This window comes from Natator depressus, chromosome 7 (assembly GCF_965152275.1).
Source record: "Natator depressus isolate rNatDep1 chromosome 7, rNatDep2.hap1, whole genome shotgun sequence".
In the NCBI taxonomy this organism is placed as follows: Eukaryota; Metazoa; Chordata; order Testudines; family Cheloniidae; genus Natator; species Natator depressus.
This window is the reverse complement of record NC_134240.1, coordinates 1166246-1187746: the sequence shown is the minus strand read 5'-3', so window position 1 is coordinate 1187746 and position 21501 is coordinate 1166246. Positions and strand designations below refer to the sequence as shown.

The 21501-nt window shown below is 69.8% G+C and overlaps 1 protein-coding gene across 2 annotated transcripts in view; it reads right to left on the bottom strand.

Moving 5' to 3' along the window:
• LOC141990321 (laminin subunit beta-2-like) overlaps positions 1–9678 on the bottom strand; it is a 48652-nt gene extending 38974 nt beyond the window's left edge. The window contains exons 1-5 of one of the 2 annotated variants that reach the window (XM_074957292.1): positions 9544–9678; positions 8577–8625; positions 6325–6488; positions 5445–5568; positions 4864–4937 (exon numbers count right to left, since the gene is read on the bottom strand). In XM_074957292.1, coding sequence (XP_074813393.1) covers positions 4864–4937; positions 5445–5568; positions 6325–6488; positions 8577–8607 — 393 coding nt within the window. In that variant the 5' untranslated portion in view covers positions 8608–8625; positions 9544–9678. Of the gene's footprint in view, positions 1–4863; positions 4938–5444; positions 5569–6324; positions 6489–8576; positions 8626–9399 lie in introns of both variants that reach the window. The other variant, XM_074957293.1, reaches the window with a different exon arrangement.
• Positions 9679–21501: the final 11823 nt, after the last annotated feature.

Sequence of the window (21501 nt, the reverse complement as noted above, 5' to 3'; positions counted from 1 at the left end):
AGCTGGGTGCGCCCCCAGCATGGCCCGGGGTGGGGTGTCGTGGGGGAGGGGAGCTGGGTGCGCCCTCAGCATGCCCCTGGGTGGGGTGTCGTGGGGGAGGGGAGCTGGGTGCGCCCCCAGCATGGCCCCGGGCGGGGTGTCGTGGGGGAGGGGAGCTGGGTGTGCCCCCAGCATGCCCCTGGGCGGGGTGTCGTGGGGGAGGGGAGCTGGGTGCGCCCCCAGCATGGCCCCGGGTGGGGCGTCGTGGGGGAGGGAAGCTGGGTGCGCCCCCAGCATGGCCCCGGGTGGGGCGTCGTGGGGGAGGGAAGCTGGGTGTGCCCCCAGCATGCCCCTGGGCGGGGTGTCGTGGGGGAGGGGAGCTGGGTGCGCCCCCAGCATGGCCCCGGGTGGGGTGTCGTGGGGGAGGGGAGCTGGGTGCGCCCCCAGCATGGCCCCGGGCGGGGTGTCGTGGGGGAGGGAAGCTGGGTGCGCCCCCAGCATGGCCCCGGGCGGGGTGTCGTGGGGGAGGGGAGCTGGGTGAGGCCCCAGCATGCCCCTGGGTGGGGTGTCGTGGGGGAGGGGAGCTGGGTGCGCCCCCAGCATGCCCCCGGGTGGGGTGTCGTGGGGGAGGGGAGCTGGGTGCGCCCCCAGCATGCCCCTGGGTGGGGTGTCGTGGGGGAGGGGAGCTGGGTGCGCCCCCAGCATGCCCCCGGGCGGGGTGTCGTGGGGGAGGGGAGCTGGGTGCGCCCTCAGCATGCCCCTGGGTGGGGTGTCGTGGGTGAGGGGAGCTGGGTGCGCCCCCAGCATGGCCCTGGGTGGGGTGTCGTGGGGGAGGGGAGCTGGGTGAGGCCCCAGCATGCCCCTGGGTGGGGTGTCGTGGGGGAGGGGAGCTGCATGTGCCCTCAGCATGCCCCTGGGTGGGGTGTCGTGGGGGAGGGGAGCTGGGTGCGCCCCCAGCATGCCCCTGGGTGGGGTGTCGTGGGTGAGGGGAGCTGGGTGCGCCCCCAGCATGCCCCTGGGTGGGGTGTCGTGGGGGAGGGGAGCTGGGTGCGCCCCCAGCATGGCCCCGGGCGGGGTGTCGTGGGGGAGGGGAGCTGGGTGCGCCCCCAGCATGCCCCCGGGTGGGGTGTCGTGGGGGAGGGGAGCTGGGTGCGCCCCCAGCATGCCCCTGGGTGGGGTGTCGTGGGGGAGGGGAGCTGGGTGCGCCCCCAGCATGCCCCCGGGCGGGGTGTCGTGGGGGAGGGGAGCTGGGTGAGGCCCCAGCATGCCCCTGGGCGGGGTGTCGTGGGTGAGGGGAGCTGGGTGCGCCCCCAGCATGCCCCTGGGTGGGGTGTCGTGGGGGAGGGGAGCTGCATGTGCCCTCAGCATGGCCCCGGGCGGGGTGTTGTGGGGGAGGGGAGCTGGGTGCGCCCCCAGCATGCCCCTGGGTGGGGTGTCGTGGGGGAGGGGAGCTGGGTGCGCCCCCAGCATGCCCCCGGGCGGGGTGTCGTGGGGGAGGGGAGCTGGGTGCGCCCTCAGCATGCCCCTGGGTGGGGTGTCGTGGGTGAGGGGAGCTGGGTGCGCCCCCAGCATGGCCCTGGGTGGGGTGTCGTGGGGGAGGGGAGCTGGGTGAGGCCCCAGCATGCCCCTGGGTGGGGTGTCGTGGGGGAGGGGAGCTGCATGTGCCCTCAGCATGGCCCCGGGCGGGGTGTCGTGGGGGAGGGGAGCTGGGTGCGCCCTCAGCATGCCCCTGGGTGGGGTGTCGTGGGGGAGGGGAGCTGCATGTGCCCTCAGCATGGCCCCGGGCGGGGTGTCGTGGGGGAGGGGAGCTGGGTGCGCCCCCAGCATACCCCTGGGTGGGGTGTCGTGGGGGAGGGGAGCTGGGTGCGCCCCCAGCATGGCCCTGGGTGGGGTGTCGTGGGGGAGGGGAGCTGGGTGCGCCCTCAGCATGCCCCTGGGTGGGGTGTCATGGGGGAGGGGAGCTGGGTGCGCCCCCAGCATGGCCCTGGGTGGGGTGTCGTGGGGGAGGGGAGCTGGGTGCGCCCCCAGCATGCCCCCGGGTGGGGTGTCGTGGGGGAGGGGAGCTGGGTGCGCCCCCAGCATGGCCCTGGGTGGGGTGTCGTGGGGGAGGGGAGCTGGGTGCGCCCCCAGCATGCCCCTGGGTGGGGTGTCGTGGGGGAGGGGAGCTGCATGTGCCCTCAGCATGCCCCTGGGTGGGGTGTCGTGGGGGAGGGGAGCTGGGTGCGCCCCCAGCATGCCCCCGGGTGGGGTGTCGTGGGGGAGGGGAGCTGGGTGCGCCCCCAGCATGCCCCTGGGTGGGGTGTCGTGGGGGAGGGGAGCTGGGTGCGCCCCCAGCATGCCCCCGGGCGGGGTGTCGTGGGGGAGGGGAGCTGGGTGCGCCCTCAGCATGCCCCTGGGTGGGGTGTCGTGGGTGAGGGGAGCTGGGTGCGCCCCCAGCATGCCCCTGGGTGGGGTGTCGTGGGGGAGGGGAGCTGCATGTGCCCTCAGCATGGCCCCGGGCGGGGTGTTGTGGGGGAGGGGAGCTGGGTGCGCCCCCAGCATACCCCCGGGTGGGGTGTCGTGGGGGAGGGGAGCTGGGTGCGCCCCCAGCATGCCCCCGGGTGGGGTGTCGTGGGGGAGGGGAGCTGGGTGCGCCCCCAGCATGCCCCCGGGTGGGGTGTCGTGGGGGAGGGGAGCTGGGTGCGCCCCCAGCATGCCCCTGGGTGGGGTGTCGTGGGGGAGGGGAGCTGGGTGCGCCCCCAGCATGCCCCTGGGCGGGGTGTCGTGGGGGAGGGGAGCTGGGTGCGCCCCCAGCATGCCCCTGGGCGGGGTGTCGTGGGGGAGGGGAGCTGGGTGCGCCCCCAGCATGCCCCTGGGCGGGGTGTCGTGGGGGAGGGGAGCTGGGTGCGCCCCCAGCATGGCCCGGGGCGGGGTGTCGTGGGGGAGGGGAGCTGGGTGCGCCCCCAGCATGCCCCTGGGCGGGGTGTCGTGGGGGAGGGGAGCTGGGTGTGCCCCCAGCATGGCCCGGGGCGGGGTGTCGTGGGGGAGGGGAGCTGGGTGCGCCCCCAGCATGGCCCGGGGCGGGGTGTCGTGGGGGAGGGGAGCTGGGTGCGCCCGCAGCATGGCCCCGGGCGGGGTGTCGTGGGGGAGGGGAGCTGGGTGAGCCCCCAGCATGGCCCCGGGCGGGGTGTTGCGGGGGAGGGGAGCTGGGTGCGCCCCCAGCATGCCCCTGGGCGGGGTGTCGTGGGGGAGGGGAGCTGGGTGCGCCCCCAGCATGGCCCCGGGCGGGGTGTCGTGGGGGAGGGGAGCTGGGTGCGCCCCCAGCATGGCCCCGGGCGGGGTGTCGTGGGGGAGGGGAGCTGGGTGCGCCCGCAGCATGGCCCCGGGCGGGGTGTCGTGGGGGAGGGGAGCTGGGTGAGCCCCCAGCATGGCCCCGGGCGGGGTGTTGCGGGGGAGGGGAGCTGGGTGCGCCCCCAGCATGGCCCCGGGCGGGGTGTTGTGGGGGAGGGGAGCTGGGTGCGCCCCCAGCATACCCCTGGGTGGGGTGTCGTGGGGGAGGGGAGCTGGGTGCGCCCCCAGCATGCCCCTGGGTGGGGTGTCGTGGGGGAGGGGAGCTGGGTGCCCCCCAGCATGGCCCCGGGCGGGGTGTTGTGGGGGAGGGGAGCTGGGTGCGCCCCCAGCATGCCCCTGGGTGGGGTGTCGTGGGGGAGGGGAGCTGGGTGCGCCCCCAGCATGGCCCCGGGCGGGGTGTTGTGGGGGAGGGGAGCTGGGTGCGCCCCCAGCATACCCCTGGGTGGGGTGTCGTGGGGGAGGGGAGCTGGGTGCGCCCCCAGCATGCCCCCGGGTGGGGTGTCGTGGGGGAGGGGAGCTGGGTGCGCCCCCAGCATGCCCCCGGGTGGGGTGTCGTGGGGGAGGGGAGCTGGGTGCGCCCCCAGCATGCCCCTGGGTGGGGTGTCGTGGGGGAGGGGAGCTGGGTGCGCCCCCAGCATGCCCCTGGGCGGGGTGTCGTGGGGGAGGGGAGCTGGGTGCGCCCCCAGCATGCCCCTGGGCGGGGTGTCGTGGGGGAGGGGAGCTGGGTGCGCCCCCAGCATGGCCCGGGGCGGGGTGTCGTGGGGGAGGGGAGCTGGGTGCGCCCCCAGCATGCCCCTGGGCGGGGTGTCGTGGGGGAGGGGAGCTGGGTGTGCCCCCAGCATGGCCCGGGGCGGGGTGTCGTGGGGGAGGGGAGCTGGGTGCGCCCCCAGCATGGCCCGGGGCGGGGTGTCGTGGGGGAGGGGAGCTGGGTGCGCCCGCAGCATGGCCCCGGGCGGGGTGTCGTGGGGGAGGGGAGCTGGGTGAGCCCCCAGCATGGCCCCGGGCGGGGTGTTGCGGGGGAGGGGAGCTGGGTGCGCCCCCAGCATGCCCCTGGGCGGGGTGTCGTGGGGGAGGGGAGCTGGGTGCGCCCCCAGCATGGCCCCGGGCGGGGTGTCGTGGGGGAGGGGAGCTGGGTGCGCCCCCAGCATGGCCCCGGGCGGGGTGTCGTGGGGGAGGGGAGCTGGGTGCGCCCGCAGCATGGCCCCGGGCGGGGTGTCGTGGGGGAGGGGAGCTGGGTGAGCCCCCAGCATGGCCCCGGGCGGGGTGTTGCGGGGGAGGGGAGCTGGGTGCGCCCCCAGCATGGCCCCGGGCGGGGTGTTGTGGGGGAGGGGAGCTGGGTGCGCCCCCAGCATACCCCTGGGTGGGGTGTCGTGGGGGAGGGGAGCTGGGTGCGCCCCCAGCATGCCCCTGGGTGGGGTGTCGTGGGGGAGGGGAGCTGGGTGCCCCCCAGCATAGCTGCTCAGCCCTGCAGAGCCAGGCCTGGGACCAGTGGGATGGCTGCTCTTGGGCAGGGTTGGCCCTGCTGTCCCCACCCCCTGCCTTGGGCCCAGTTACCTTAAATTTCATGATGAGGTGGGTGAAGTGGAACTCGGCCTCCAGGTCCAGGCGGATGCTTACGTGCTCCACGCCTGCGGAGACGGGACGGGGTCACCCCCAGGCACCAGCCCCCCCGGGGAGACGGGACAGGACGGGGTCACCTCCATGCACCAGCCCCCCTGGGGAGATGGGACGGGGTCACACCCAGGCACCAGCCCCCCCAGGGAGATGGGACGGGGTCACCCCCATGCACCAGCCCCCCCCAGGGAGGCAGGACAGGACGGTGTCACCCCCAATGCTCCACCAGCTGCCTGCACCAGCCCCTTTGCCGCCCTCACATCTCCAGCTGTGGGCCCAGCAGAGGCAGGTGTGGTGGCTGCGGGGGCCGCTCACCCAGCCTGGAGGTCCTGGCGCTGGGGTCTCCCGAGGAACAGTCCCCGGGCCCGGGCCTGCAGCCCAGGCTGTCCTGAGGGTCCCCTGTGACTCCTGCGGTCCAGGGCAGCGCAGGCCAAGCGAGGGGCCATGACCCCTCCCCACTAATCTGGGCTCCACCCGACCGCAGGGGGAGCCTCTCTCCATGGCCTTGCGGGGCCCCTCACCATTCTCCGACTGCCACCAGGTCGTGTGGCCGTCCTGGCCGCCGAGGTACACCACGTTCTGGATGCGGTGGCTGGTGCGCAGAGACGGGGACCGGGAGTCACAGGAGAAGCATTTCTCCGAGTCCTGCAGCACAGAGAGTGTCCCAGTGGTGTCCCTGCCCCCCAGCAGCCCCCCAGCAGGGACAGACGGACAGACCGGGGCAGTGGAGCTGCCTCTGCTCCCCACCTGCGACAGACCCAGTCTCTTCAGCCCTGCGACAGACAGACAGACTCGCCCCCGGACACACCCATCCAGACACATGCACGGTACCCACGTGCACAGACGGACTCGCAGACGGATGGACGGACACAACCACCAATCCAGGCGGACAGACACACACACACGGATCCAGGCGGACAGATGGACTCACCCGCACGTGCAGAGGCGGACAGACGGACTCTCACACGCACATGGATCCAGGCGGACAGACGGACTCTCACACACACGCGCTGACCCTGGCTCGCCCGCAGGCTCCGCCAGCCTGGCTAGGGCTGAGTGTTGGGGCTGGGCACAGGGACTGAGTCCTGCGTCTCCCTTGGCCAGGCTCACCAGAGGCCTGAGGACCGGCCGGCGGGTGCCGGTGAGAGCGCAGGGCTCAGGGCCAGGCTCCCCTGGTTGCCCTGGATGGGAGGGGCCTGGCTCCAGCCAGTGGGGGCTGTGGGCAGAAGGGCCTCCCCCTGGGTGCCCAGGCAGTGCTGACGGGGAGCGCGTGGCCGCATGGGGGGGTGGCGGGGGCAGCTGTTCACGCCGCACGCAGAGAGCGTGTTGGGCCGGGAGCCGCACAGCACCCGGCGGGCTGGGGGCTCTGCACCGAGCAGCCCTTGGGGGCTGGCCGGGTACCTGCAGGTGGCTGACGATGCAGTACTCCTGGGGCCCCTGCAGCCCACAGGTGGACGTGGCGCTCAGGTTCTGGGCCCGCCCCACAAGCAGGTTCCCGGTGGCCGGGTGGCAGCTCCCCGCGGAGCAGCCTGGCTCTTCCTGGCTCGCCGCACTGGGCACCTGGACTGGAGAGAGGCACAGGGAGGGCCCGGCTGAGAGGGGGCAGGTGGCGTCCTGGCACCCAGGGACTCTGCTGCGCTGGCCCCAAGAGGAAACCTGGCCAGGGACCTACCAGTGAGGGCCCCGGGGCAGGAGGGAGCAGAGTCAGCAAGGGCTCCAGGGTCGGGGAAGATCCACCGAGGGCCCCGGGGCGGGGGCAGATCCAGGGAGGGCCCTGGGGCAGGGAGGGGGCAGCGCGGAGCCAGTGCGGGGTGAGGCGGGCCGGGGGGGATCTGTGACTTTTCCATTTCCCACCATGACAGGAACCCCCCAACCCCTGCTGCCAGGGAGCCCCTCAGCTGGACCCCTCCAGCCCCTCACCACCACTGCCCCTCGCACCCCCTGTGGGTACCTCTCCCCCACATATGCCCCTTCCCCTACATGGGGCCCCCAGGCACACCCCTCCCCACCCACCTGGGGTCTCCCCCGCGCCCGGCACTGGGTCCCAGACCCGCTGACCCGGCACGGAAACGCCGCGACCCGGAAAGCCCCCGCGCGGCAGCCCCGTGACTGGGGGAGCAAGGGCCTTTGTCTGGCCCACGTGACTCTGCCCCCCCAGCCCGGTCCTTCCCGACCCTGCCCCCCCCCCAGGACTGCTCTGCCCCGACTCTGCCCCCCCAGCCTGGTCCTTCCTGACTCTGCCCCCCCCCGGAACTGCTCTGCCCCAACTCTGCCCCCCCCAGCCTGCTCTGCCCCCCCCAGCCCAGTCCTTCCTGACTCTGCCCCCCCCCGGGGACTGCTCTGCCCTGACTCTGCCCCCCCAGCCTGCTCTGCCCCAACTCTGCCCCCCCAGCCTGGTCCTTCCCGACCCTGCCCCCCCCAGGACTGCTTTGCCCCAACTCTGTCCCCCCAGCCTGGTCCTTCCCGACCCTGCCCCCCCCCGGACTGCTCTGCCCCGACTCTGCCCCCCCAGCCTGGTCCTTCCTGACTCTGCCCCCCCCGGGACTGCTCTGCCCCAGGACTGCTCTGCCCCAACTCTGCCCCCCCCAGCCTGGTCCTTCCTGACTCTGCCCCCCGGGGACTGCTCTGCCCCGACTCTGTCTCCCCCCAACTCTGCCCCCGCAGCCTGGCCCTCCCCGACTCTGCCCAGCCCCTGCCAATGATTAACCAGTGAGGCCGTGCCCAGGGAGGGGCCGTGCCCAGGGAGGGGCCAGGGACACACTCCACACACTCCGCACCTGGGCATGACCCGGGGAGTCCCCACCATCGGGACAGAGAGTTGGGGGGCAGGGGAGGGGTCAGTGAGGGGGGGCAGGGTGTCTGCCCAGGCCCCTTTGCATTGCCCTCTGATCTGTCTCAGACCAGCAGCCACGTCTGCCCGCCAGTGGCCCCCACCCTGGCCCAGCGCTCTGCACTGGGGGGAGGAAGCAGGCGCAGGGCTGGGGGAGGGAGGCTCGGGGCAGCCCTGGCCGTGCCCGTCCCGGGAGTTGTGAGCCGTGCTCCGGTGCTGCCCTAATTCCGCTCCCAGGGCTCAGCGGAGCCAGGACGTCTGGGGATTTACAGCTCAGCCTCAGGGGCCCTTTGCCACGGGATGGAGCGGGCGCAGCTGGGCCGAGCTCTGCCCGGGGGATGCTGCCAAGGGCTCGGACTGTCCCGGGAAGCGCGTCCCCCACACTCGCTGCACAGGCCCAGAGCTCACGGGCACTCCAGGGCACGGCATGCCACCCACACTGCACCGGGCGGGCGCCCGCCCTCAGGGCTCCCTGCCCCCGTCCCGCCCGCGCCGGGTGCCCGTCCTCGGAGCACCCTGCCCCCATCCCGCCCCCGCCGGGCGCCCACCCTCGGAGCACCCTGTCCCCGTCCCGCCCGCGCCAGGCGCCCGCCCTCAGGGCTCCCTGCCCCCGTCCCGCCCGCGCGGGGTGCCCGAGCTTAGGGCACCCTGCCTCCGTCCCACCCGCACCGGGTGCCCATCCTCGGAGCACCCTGCCCCCATCCCGCCCGCGCCGGGCACCCCAGGAATATGGGTGCGCACCCCCCGGGATCTGGATATGGTGCATCCCACTTGCCCTGGGAGGGGAGAATATGCCCAGGGCCGAATGTGTGCGGGGACTTACCCAGCAGCAGGAGAGCGACCAGCAGCTCCATGGGCACCGATGGTCCGGCCTGGGGAGAGCGAGGCGAGAGAGTTACGTCAGACTGGGCTGGGCGAGGGGACCGTGGGGTGGAGGTGAGATCTGCGGTGAGCCATGGTCCCAGGGTGCAAAGGGGAGAGGGGCTGGGGGGGAGGGGAAAGAGACTGGGGGTGATGGGAAGCGGGGTGGGACAGGGCTTCCTCTTCCCTATGCAGTGGAAGGTTTCAGGGCATGGCCCATGACTCCTTCCTGCCAGCCTGCAGGTGGGAGGTGCCAGGGCTCCCTGGCACTGCTAATGCTGGGCCTTGGTCAGCAGACCCAGGGCACCCATGGGGCTGGCTGCCCCAGAAGTCAGGCACTGCTCAGCTACCCCCAGGACAGCACGTGTGGTCCCCCCCTTCACCTTGCCTGGCTTTACCCTGCTGCCCCCCTCCGGCTCTGGGGAGCTGAGGGATCGGGGGCAGGCAGGAGCTGCCCATGGCTGAGGGGTCCCATGTCTCAGAACCGATGCATGTGGTCCAGGGCAAGGCTGTCTGCTAGTGCCCTGGGGCAGTGCCAGCTCTAGTGAGCAGCGGCCCCGCCAGCGCCTTGTGGGGCGCTACCATGCTAACCTGGGGTCGAGATGCAAAGCAGCCAGCCCAGCTCGGAGCATCGAGACAGGGATTCAGGACACCTGGGTTCTCTCCCTGGCACTGCCCCGACTGGCTGGGGGGTGCTGGGCAAGCCCATTCCCCTCAGCCTGCTCCCCCTCGGCCCTGGCTCCGGGACCCTCTTGCTGCCCCTGGGCACCCTCCTGCCAACTTACCCCCCGCTGGGCACAGGGCTGTGGGGCTGCAGGAGAAATCCAGGCAGCTTGAGCATTAATGTTGCTGCCCAGGCCGGGCACCTTAGGGCAGCAGGCTCCGCGGGCAGCCCCCTCCCGCTCACCCAGAGCCGCCCCGGTACTCACGTCTGAGCGGTGCAGCCCGCGGCCCTGGCAGCCGCTCACCACTACGGGCTGGGGGAGGGGGAGCTGGCGGCAGGCTGGGGCGGAGGCGGCCCCCGAGAGCGCCCCTCCTGCTCCTGCGAGTCCCCGAGCCCTGGGCGGGCAGCGTGAGAACTCGGAGCACAAAAACAACCTGGCAAACAAGGGGAGCGATGGGTAAAACTAACCCAGCTCCTCTCCCAGGGCAGGGAGGCTGGGACAGAGCGATTCTTATTCAAATCGGGGCTGGGGCTGTGAAAGGGACTAACGGTCTCCAGGCTACGGGAATGTCACAGCCGATTCTTTCTGCTCGGCAGTGCACGCAGGCCAGCCGGGGCTCGCCGGGGCCTCTGGGCCCGAGCCGACCGGGGCCAGACTCCCGGCTCACAAGGGGCTAGAGTTAGGGTCAAACCGGTCGCCCCGCTGGGCGTGAACCGAGGGAGCTGCTTCCATCTCGCCACCTCCTGGGACACAGGGCGCGCTTGGGCAGGCAGGCACCCGGGCTTTCCGCAGAGACCAGCTGAGGGGCCAGGTCTGGCTCCCCCCTGCCACTCTGGGCAAAGGGGCTGTGACAAATGGCCACCCAGTGCCGCTTCCTGCCGCGCTGGGGGGAGAGGGCCCACTCCTTGCCCCCCGCTGGCCTCAAGCCACAAAGCGTGGGAGCAGAGCTGGCCGAAGCCGCGCCAAGGCCAGGGACCAGGAAGAAAGGAGCAGACCGAGCCCTGCGCCCAGCAGGCCTGGCGCCCGCGTTCCCAGGGTGCTGGCCCCAGCCAGGCAGGAATGTGCGTGTCGTGTCTTGCACCAGGCTCTCCGGGGAGAGCAGCGGGGCTGCGCATCCCACAACTGCTGCCACCAGCCGCCCTGCAGCCGCCGGGCTAGGCCGGGGAGAGGGCAGGGTGGAAAACAGCCAATGTCCCCCGCGCCCAGGGAGGCTGGGCAGGGAGGGAGCCAGCTCCATTCCCGGGGGCATCCACGCTGGCACTCCAGGAGCCACACATCCCCAGCCCCCTTGGCATGGCAGGCCACTGAGCCCAGGGGACTGGGAGGCAAGTGGCCAGCTGGTCACCAGATCTCTGGAGAGCAGCTCAGCCCCAGGGGCCGGCAAGGACCCAGGTGAGCCCAGGTCCCGGTGGCAAGGGGCGGGGCTTTGCAGGAGGGGGCAGCCTGAGTTTGACTCCCAGGAGGGGCTGCCTTGGAGGGCACCACACAGGGACCCCACCACACTTCGGGCTCTCTGCTGCTTTAGGGCCCTGTCCCCTGCCCCGCGGCATGGCCTGGTGGGCAGCCTCAGGGATCTCTGTGGGGCTCAGAGATGGGGCCCGGCCCGGCAGCCTGCAGGACTCCAGCTAGCCAGACCCATCCCTTGTCCCAGCGTCAGCTCTGCCCCCGCGCAGGAGCAGGAGTGGCCTCCCCCGGCCCAAAGCCTGGCTCAGGGACCCTCCTGTCACCCCCAGAGCTCCCCCCACATGGCTGGTCCCTCCTGCTGCAGGGCGCTGGCCAGGGCAGAGAGGCCTAACCCTCGTGCATGAGGGGTTTGCCCCTGCCCCGCACCCAGCTGTCGAACTTCCTCCTGGACGTGGGTCAGCCCCATGGACACTGGCCCAGGCCAGGCACCGCATGGCCTCTGCACCAGGGCATGTGCTGAGACTCCAGCCGGGGCCCCAGGCCTGGCAGCGCCGCCCCAGGGGCACGGTCGCCCCCCAGGGAATAGCAGCCCAGGGTCCCAGGCCCACCCCAGAAAGGCTGTGAGCCCCAATGGCCCTGTTCCACCCCACCTGTGAGCAGAGCTCCCAGAGCTCCCGCCACATCTGCGCTGGCCAGGGCGGGACACCACATGGCAGGGGACACACCCACAGGCCCATCACAGCAGCCCTGGGCAGGGGCCATCACCCTTCTCCGGCTATTGTTTGCCAGTGCACAGGGCACCATGCCCACAGCTCTCTGCCCTTCCAGCGATCTCTGTGCACCTCCAGGCCTCCCACCCCCGCAGCACTGCCCGGCCTCCAGGCCAAACACCACTTCCCCCCTCACCGCAAAGCTGCCACCTCTGGGCGGGAGTGGGGCAGCTGTGTCACACAGCACACTATTGTTGACACTGGCCGGGGCCAGGCCCAACTAACCCATGGAGACTGCCCGCCTGGGGCCGGGGTGGGAGGCAGCAGGGACAGCTCGCTGGGACATGGCCAGGGCACAGGGTTCACGCCCCACTCAGAGGGTCTCTAGTGGGTGAGAGTGGCCAGCCCTGCCCCGGGGAGACGATCAGCCCTTCCCACCCCGAACACGGGTGCTGCTGCAGGAGCCCGCCCCGCCCACTGCAGGGCACCACGGCTGTGCCCACGCAGCGAGGGCGAGCCAGGCAGGGGGCTGGGCTGGTGCCGCCAGGCCAGGGAAGGGCGCGAAGGCAGCATGCAGAGCCAGGGCTGCACTGGTACCTGTACGGCTGCCGCTGCTCAGTCTCCCTGGAGAGGGCGGCGCTTGGCCAGGTGGGCACACGCCCGTCCGGCACCCCCTGGCTGTGGCCTGCCACCCGGTGGGCACACGCCCGTCCGGCACCCCCAGGCCGTGGCCTGCCACCCGCCGCCTCTGAGCTCAGCTCTGCTCAGGGCTGGGCTGTTTGTTCCTGCAAAGCTTCCCTCCCCCAAGCTCCTCCTCCCGCCACGGTGCCAGGTGGGGCGGGCCCAGCTGCTCAGCCAAGGTGAGCGGGAGGCCAGGTACAGCGGCTCTCCCAGCCCTGCGCACAGGGGAGAGGCCAAGCTGGAGCTGGGCCGGGGGGAGTGAGCCCCCGCACCCTGAGCTGCCAGCCCTCCGCTCCTCGCTGTGAGGGAAGGGCAGCATGGGAGGGCATGAGGCCTGGTGCCTGCAGGAGCGCCTGCCCCGGCCTGCCCAGGCCTGGCCCGGCCCCAGCTGGCCCTGCAGCCATGGGGAGGGACGGGGACCTCAGGCTGCGGCTGCAGCGGGTGGGGAAGCACGGGCTGCAGGCAAGCCCTGGGGCTAGGGCCGTGCTGCGTGCCAGGGAGTGCCCGGCTCTGCCTGCGCAGGGCACCCAGGGCTGTCCCTACGTACGACACTTGGAGCATGTCTCCTGCTTGGAGCCGCCCGTTGGCCACCCTGACACGCGACTGTTGGTGCCAATCAGTGCCGAGCTGCCTGGCTCCGGGCCGGAGCCGCCGGGCGTTTGGCGTGAGACGGCCCCTGGGAGTCACGCAGCGCAGGGGGGCGGGCACTGCTGCCCAAGGCTTGGGCCAGGCACACCCCACTGTGGCTCCCTGCAGGCAGCCCCCAGCCCCTACCCGCTCTCTGGCACCATTAATGGTGCTGCCTTTGATCCTGCAGCGAGCCCCTCCCTCGGTGTCGGGGCCAGCCCCCGCTGGGCATGGCCCGGGCATTCCCCAGCGTGCTGGTGCATGGCCTGGCTCTCCGGGGGGGCGCTCCCGGCGGCCGCTGGCAGATGTGCAGCAAGGCCATCGCAAGAGCTCCCTTCCCAACGGGGCACAGTGACCCTGTGCCCAGCTCTGAGCTGCCAGCCACATGCAGACGCCCTGAGACTGGCAAGGAGCCACAGCTCCCTATGGAGAACACCAGCAAGCTGATGCCATCACCCGGGCCCAGCCGGCAAGTCGGGAGGGGCCTGGTGCCCCAGCCATGGGGGTGTCCCTGACAGGGGGCCAGGCCCAGCCGGCGAGTCAGGAGGGGCACAGTACCCGCAGCCAGGGGCGGCAGGTTTGTATAATTTTTGGTGGTGCCCAGGATGGGTCCAAGTCCCATGCGCCTGCCCCCCAGCCCACACTCACCCCTGCCTAAGGCTCTGGGAGGGAGTTTGGGTGCGGGAGTAGGTACGGGGGGCTGGAGGGGGTGCGGGCTCTGGGCTGGGGCAGGGGGTTATGGTGCAGGAGTGGGTGCGGGGGTCAAGCTCTGGGAGGGAGTTTGGGTGTGGGTGCAGGGGGTTGGGGTGCGGGAGAGGGTGAGCGGTCAGGTGATTACCTTAGGCGGCTCCCGAAAGCGGCCTGCACCCCCTTCTGGCAGCGGCTTCCAGGCAGTGGGGCCAGGGCGTCTCCGCGCACTGCTCCCCGCAGGCCCCAGCCCCGCAGCTCCCATTGGCTGCAGTTCCCAGCCAATGGGGGCTGCGGAGTCGGCGCTTGGGGCGGGGCAGTGTGCGGAGACCCCTGCTGCCTCCCCGCCGCCTCCAGGGGCTGTAGGGCCGTTCCAGCTGCTTCCGTGAGCAGTGTGGAGCGAGGCTGGGGAGGAAGCTGCCTTAGCCCAGCTGAGCGGCCGGTGGTGGCGGCCGGGGATCCCCGGGCCATTTTAAATCGCCCGGAGGCGGCAGGCGGGTGGAGCTGGGCCCCTGGGCCTTGAATATTCCTGGAGCACGGGCACCACGGGCCCATATAACGCACCACCCCTGCCCGCAGCCCCTGGTCACGTGGGCGCCCCCGGCAGAGGGGCCTGGCCAGGGGGGGCTTGTGGACCCCAGCCTGTGAGCAGCCCCCCGGTTAGCTCCAGCACGGCCACAAGGGCAGTGCCGCGCCAGGCCCTGGGGAGGCCGATTCTCACACGCTCCAGGAGGCCTCGGCTCAGGGCTGGCAGAGCTGCCGTCTCTCACTGCCAGGCCCTCTGCCCTAAGCTCTGGGCACTCAGGTGAGAGGGAATGGGAGGCACAGCCCCTGGCCCCTTGCCTGGCATTGCCCAGGCTGAGCACAGCCCCCGGGGGCCAGATCCATTTGCTACAGGGCTCAGTGCCCAGCCAACAGGCTGCTGCGTGGCGCAGACAACACATCCCATCTCCCTGGGCACACGCTGGCACCGGCGGCCTGGAGAGCCTGGCCCAGCCCCTCCACTCGGGCTGCAGGCTCCACAGGTAGCCAGCCAGCCTGCCAGGGACATGCGTGGGCCCCCCAGCACTGCCTGTCTAGCCCCCCACACAGGCAGACGGCACCGGCAGCTGGTCAGACAGGGGCTCTTTACTTAGGCGCCTGCTTGGGGTGAACCTGTGGCAGCCTCTGCCCGCTCAGTGGGGCATGGAGCAGGAGCCTGGGGTCCAAGCTGGCTCGGGCATCAGCTGTGGGGCACCACGCCAGGGCTGGGCTCCCCGGCCAGCAGGTGCCTGCTCAGTGACCTAGAGCACAAGAAAGGACACGTCATGGCTGGGGGCCGCAGGGCTGCCGCTATTTATCATGCCAGGCTCTGCGGAGACAAGCCTGCTCCCCGGGCACCCAGACACACGCGTGTCCCTGCACGACACGCACATGTGCACGCCCGCACACGTGCAGGCACCCCCAGACACACGCGTGTCCCTGCGTGCACGTGCCTGCAGGGAGCTGCACATCAGACGGGATGCATTGCCCGAGAGTAAATGCTAAGCTCTGCACCAGCAAGCCGGCCCCACCCACGTGCCAACGACGCTGGGCACGCGCCCACGGCCGAGAGCCCACTGCCCTCATTCCACCACCCCCAGCCACACACACCTCCCTGGAGAGCCCGGTGCAGATAACGGGCCGGCCCCTGGACCCCCTGGCTGTCATTGAGGTCGGCGAGCGGCTCCCTGGCCAGCAGCAGGCTGGTTGCGTCCTGGTGCAGCTCCCCCAGCCGGTGCATCACGTGCAGCTGCCGACTCCACCGGGCCACCCGCTGCATCCTGGGCGTGAGAGCGGCGCCTCCCAGCCAGGGCACCTGCAGGGGGCAGTGCCATGGGGGAGTGGGGAGAGACAGAGTGCAACACCCAGCCACGGCACCCACACACGGTGCGGGGGAACTCGCATGGTGGGGGAGGGGCAGGGGGTGCCCTCATGTAACGAGGTGGGGGAGGGGCGTGGGGGGCCCTTATGTAGCGGGGGGGCGAGGGGGTCCCCAGCCCATACAGCCGTGGTGCCCTGCCAGGGACAGAGTGGCTCTCACAGACCCGCCAGAGGGGGGACCACCTTTGTGGGGTAGGAATCGGGGCAAAGCCAGCTCTCACCCATGGCAATCCCATGCGCAGGGACAATCTGTGCCCCGGCCCAGGAGCCCCCTCACCTGCTCGGAGAGCGCCCGCCCCGTCCCGGCCTCTGCCGCCTGCCGCCGGCGTGGCTCCTCGTGCAGGACTCGCCAGAGCTCCTCAGCACTGGCCCCTGGGGGAAGGGGCATGTCCAGGCCAAGTGTCCCAGGCAGGGCCTGGTGCCCAGCCCTGGCCAGCCCCAAGCCCAGGGCCCGCAGGGCTGCTACTATTTATCCAGCCAGCCATGACCCAATGGCTGGAGCCAACCCGGCCAATGGGCAGGGCCCGGGACAGGCCCGTGGGGCTGGGAAATGGACAGGCCCCAAGGCAGTGGCGTGGGCAGATCAGCCTGTGCAGCCAGCCCAGGCCACGGGGCTCAGGGTCTGCAGCCAGGGCCGTAGGTGCTGGCTCCTGGGGCCAGGGGGCTGGGGCTGGGCACCTTACCTCCCACTGCCTCCGGCAGGCCCTGCTCCCCGGGGCTCCTGCACCGCTCCAGGGCTGGCGGGCCCAGGAAGTGTTCGGCTCTTTCAGGGCCCAGAAGGCTGCGGGGAAGGAAGCAGGTCACAGCACACAGCCAGCACCTTGCCTGGCCCACCCCCTTCGTCCTGCCTGCCCCCACCCAGGATGGGTGTGTGCCACCCCCCGCCCGGGCCCAGGATCCACCCAGTTTGCCATGGCCCACCCCATTCAGGACCTAACCCACCCGGAATCCACCCAGGATCTGGCCCACCCCACTCAGGCTCCAGCCCACCACGTCCCTGCCCGGCTGGTGCCCACGAGTGCCCAGGCAGCCATGGTGCCGGCCCTGCCAGGGCGCCTGGTATCTCCTCTGGGGCCGCACTGGGCTGGTCGTTCCATGGGGCGAGCCCAGCCCACTCTGCCAACGCCTGCAGGGCTCCCCTGGGGAGGGGCTCCCCTCCCTCGCTCACCTGTACAGGTACTGCCGATAGTCGGGCGGGGGGCTGGCCAGGGGCTCCTCCTCGATCCCCGGCAGCCTCTGGCTCTTGCTCCCCTTGCAGGGGGCTTGGCTGCTGGGTGCTGCCTCCATGGGGCCGGACACCTGGTGCCCCCGTGTCACGGAGTCCCCGGGCGATGCTCTGGAACTGCTCCCCACGAAGCCAGGCAGGACTCTGGGGAAGTCTCCTCTCTGGGAGCAGCCTGCAGGACACACAGCTCCCCAGGCTTCCCCCTTCCTGGGTCTGACCTCGGAGCATTCAGCATCCTCTGCCCCTCCGTGCGCTTCCCACAGCGAGTCCGCTCAGGCGGGGTCCTGGGGAAGCCAGAGGGTCCTGCCCCCCAACTCCGCAGTCAGACGTGACTCTCAGCCAGCCAGTAAAACCGAGGTTTATTAGACGACAGGAACATGGTCTACCACAGAGCTTGTAGGTGCAGAGAACAGGACCCCTCAGCTGGGTCCATTTGGGGGGCAGGGAGCCAGACAACCATGTCTGCCCTTCACTCCATGTCCCGGCCAGCCCCAAACTGAAACTCCCTCCAGCCCCTCCTCCCCTGGGCTTTGTCCCTTTCCCAGGCCAGGAGGTCACCGGATTCCTTTGTTCTCCAACCCTTTAGCTCTCACCTTGCAGGGGGGAAGGGCCCAGGCCATCAGGTGCCAGGAAACAGGGTGTCGGCCATTGTCTGCGTCCAGACCCCTGCACACACCTGCCCTCTAGGGCTCTGCAACGATCATACACCCTTACCCCACCCCTAGATACTTAAGAACTGCCTAGGGGAAACTGAGGCACCCCACACTATTCAGAGGAAACATTAAGAACAGTCCCACTTCGTCCATCCTGCCACTGGGACTCCACTAGAACAGAGGGGGAGGGGCGAGGAGCAGGGGAGACCCCCGGATGGGGAGCTAAACCCTTCGCCATGGTTCCCCCCCTTCACTGGGCCTCACTCCATCCCCATCACAGTCACGGCTCCCCAAACCCTGCCCCCCGCCTCACCCCAGTACTCAGCCCCCCATCTCCCCTGGATTCTGAGCTGCACCTCAGCACACAGGGCCCCAGGCTCTGCTGGGGAGTGGGGAGAGCCAGCCCCCCCCATGGCGAGGTCCTGGTGCCCCCCGGGCCCTGGCTCGCAGTCACTGGGCGCGTCTCACCTGCAGGCCCCACGGTGCCGGCCTGTTGTGCAAGTGTTGCCATGGCACCACCGTCTCCTCCCGCCCGGATCACCGGGCAGCAGAGCCTGCGGGGCAGGGGGCTGGTGGGAACCAGGTGGTGGGCACCAGGGGGTGGGCAGGACACTGGGAAGGAGCGTTGGGGTCAGGGAGGGAAGGGGGGCTGGGCTGCCCCCACATGGCGGGGAGGTAGTAAGGACACGCTGTGGGTCCAGCCCCTCTTGCTGACCCTGGGCTGCGGCCAGGCCCCCACCAGCTGGCTCCTCAGAGCCCCGTATGGCCAGGGCTTGCTGGGGGGACACTGGGGGGGGGGCAGAGAAATGGGGCTGCAGAGCCATAGCCCAGGCTCACGCTGACCCCTGTTGGCTGCCTGGAGCAGGGACTGCCGTGGGCAGGAGGGCTGGTTCTGGGCTGCCAGCCCGTCCCCAGCCCAGGACGGGGGGACGCGGGACACCCCAGAGCCAGGCAGGCCTCTGTGCTCAGCCTTCGGCTTCATTTCAGCCACATACACCCGGGAACACGTTCCACCTCCTGCCCCTGCCCTGGCAGCTCTGCCAGCCAGCGGGTGCCTTGCTGCTTTTCGACGCTGACCGGCCGCAGGTCCGGCTGGGCCCAGCTCCCCCGGCGGCCAGCGCCCCAGCCCCACCAGGCCAGGCCAGGGCTCCCGGGAATCCGGGCTGCCCAGCACCGCAACCGCCAGGGATGATTGCCAGCATTGCTACCAGGCCTGCCAGGATGGGGCCCCTGCAGGCCGGGCACTGCCCAGCACGGGCCCCCTGTCTGGGGAAGCTCTCCAGGGGGGTCACCAGTGATCTGGAGCCACGCTGACTGGAGCCCCCCCCCGCAGCCCACCAGGGTACCTTAGAGGAGCCTGAAACAGACCCCCTGCCAAGGGGGGGGCAGCCATGCCACAATCCAGGACCTACTTGAGACTCCTCGGCAGCCCACCAGTGAAGCGTGCCGCAGGGGAAGGCCCCGGCTCCCGGATCAGTGTGTGCAGGCACCGACAGCTGGAAGCAGGGTCTGAGCAGCGTTTCGCGAGGCCCCCGGAACAGCAGCCCAGGCCAAAGGGGCCGGGGGGGGCTCCCACCTGGTGACATGGGTGCTGCTTAACAAGTCCTAGTTGCTCATCGACCCTCCCGCCCTCTGTTTAAAGGCTGAGCTGGTCAGACTCCATTGAGAGGTTCGGGGGCTGAGCTGGAGAGCTGCAGCGGGGACAGCGTTGCTGTGAAAGACGAATGCAGGGTCTGTGCTAGCTGCAGGGTCCCCACTACCCAGTGATATGGCTAAGGCCTGGGCTCCGTGGTGAAACCGCAGGGCTGGAGGCAGTGATAGCGTGTGGCATTGCTCGTCCCCCGGTTAAGGGTGGGAGGTGACCTGCTGTGACGCACCCCTGAATTCTGGGCCTTGGCTGACTTTGCACCACCAACTGTGAGTGGGGGGCAGCGGCTTGCCACATTAAAGGGACTTTCGTCTGCTGGACTGCCACACTGCCAGGTGGGAAACTGAGGCAGAGGACACAGCCCAAGGCACTCAGTGTGCGGGCGGATGTTACTTCTGGCCACGTGCTTTTGAACTGTTGCAGTTTGCCAAATTGATGCTGGGTTTGTTCCCTTTCTCTTTTAATAAAACTTCTCTGGTTCTCCACAGACTCAGTGCATGCGAGAGAGGGTGGGGTCTCCCCAAGCTGCCTGGGGACGGTGGAACCCACCATACGGGGCAGGGGCTTGAGTTTTTGCTGGTGTGTGTTGCTAAGAGGAACCCCTGCACACCAAACCTGGCTTTTGCGGCTGCTGGCACCAGCTAGCAGAAGAGTAACAGCGTCTACACGGAAACATGGCACCCGGCCCATCCCCATGGACACAAGACCCAGGGATCAGGAAGAGCTAGATACAACCAGGGGAGCTGCTCTCTGCTTTCCATTCCCTGGGGGCTGGGGGACACAGAGCAGTTTATGTGCACAGGGATGACCCATCTTCCTACGTTTCATCCAGAGCTCAGGGAAATGCTCTGCAGTCCTCGCCCGCAAGTCTCTAGGGAGAGCTGCCTTATTTCTTCCTCTGTGGTGGGACCCTTTCCCACCCTGCTCCGTTTGCTGAGACCAGTGCAGCTGGGTTGTGTGTGTGACCCAGGGGTAAGGGCGGCTGCAGAGCAGTGCTGGGCAGCTGGTGTCAATAAGCAAAGCATGCCTGGGGAGAAGTGCTCCGGGGAATGCGGGAGGGGAGGGGTGCTTTCTTTCCCTTTCTGGTGGGAGTGTAAATCCAAGGCCACACCTGGCTGTTTTATCAGCAGCTGCTGCTATTGCAGCCTGCAGAGAGGGCTCAGGAGGACCCTGCTCCATTCCCCAGGCCAGTGCTGCAGCAGATCAGGACCAAAGGGCTTGAGTCTGGAGAAGGAAAGAGCAGAGGGGGAAGGGCCCAGGAGTCCAGCAGGACAAGGGAAGGGAGATGCACCTGGACATAATGGGGCTTCTCATGCAGAAACCCAAATGCTGCAGGTCCAGAAACCTCAGACTGCCCCCATTTTGAGGTCCTTGGAGGACTTCATGGTAACAGCTCCCATCCCAGCTCAGGGAAAGCACACCTGGACGCCCAGGTCCACCAAGGGCCACGAGTAGGGCTAGATTGCCCCTGGCTTCTACCTCGGAGTCTGACAATCCTGCATCCACCCTGCAGTTCTCCTGGGGAGCGAGCAGAGGAACAGGGCAGCTTCGCTCCGAGCAAAGGCCCAGGAGCAGGACGAGGGGCAGGTGAAAGCACAGCCAGGACTGCACATGCAACCGGGGAACCCCCCCAAATACCCATCACCTCGCTGTTCACATGCAGCTGGTTCCTGGCTTTGCACGTACTATCCAACAAATGCACAGGCTCGGGAACGGGCATGTCTATACTAGCTAGGGTGACCAGATGTCCCGATTTTATAGGGACAGTCCCGATTTTTGGGTCTTTTTCTTATATAGACTCCTAATACCCCACCCCCGACCCGATTTTTCACACTTGCTGTCTGGTCACCCTAACACCAGCCAGGGCCTCCATCTTCGAAAATTCAGTCCTCTGCACCAGTCAGGAGCTGGGCCCCCTCCTGCTAGGTGGCCAGGCAAGAGAATGGCAGATGAAATTCAGTGCTGACAAAGGCAAGGTACTGTGCAGGGGTGGGACTGCTGCCTTCCTCAGCCACAGCACAGAGCTAACAGAGCCACCCGGGACCATGGCTCGAGAGTTCCAACCCCGCTGCTCCCAGGGAAGCCAAGGGGGAGCACCTCCCCCAACCCCTTTTAGAGGTGGGCCGTGATGGCAGAGGCAGAGCTGGCACCCAGTGCAGGAAGCTGAACAGATGGAGGAAGGCATACAGACAAGCCCCGTATGGCACAGCCCCTCCCAGCTCCTGCCCTGGGGAGCAGCGTCCTAACTGTTAGGAAGGGGGAATACTGGAAGCCCTAGCGTCCTTCCCTGGCTCCTGCACCTGGCCACTCCTGGTTTGCTGGCAGGACAGTGACATTGCAACACATCTCTGTGAACATTTCCCTTGCAGAGTAATTCCTGGACAGTACATCCTGGACACCTGGGCCTGCCCCAGGCACCTCGGGCCTTCATGGTCGCTGCAAGAGAGAGAAAAGTTAATGAGCTGTTGGTGAGGCCAGGACAAGATGCTGCGTTTGTTTGGGTGCATGGTGTTGGACTGGCTGATGCTGCTACAGGGTGCCAAGGAGAGGCAGGATGGGGGAGAAGGGCTCGTAATGCTGAGTGTTAGAGAATCAAGCCCCGTGCAGCAGCCAATCACACCCGAGGCTCTGCCCCGTTCACCTGACAATGTGTTAGTCATTACCACCAACAGCAGCAGCCTGGCC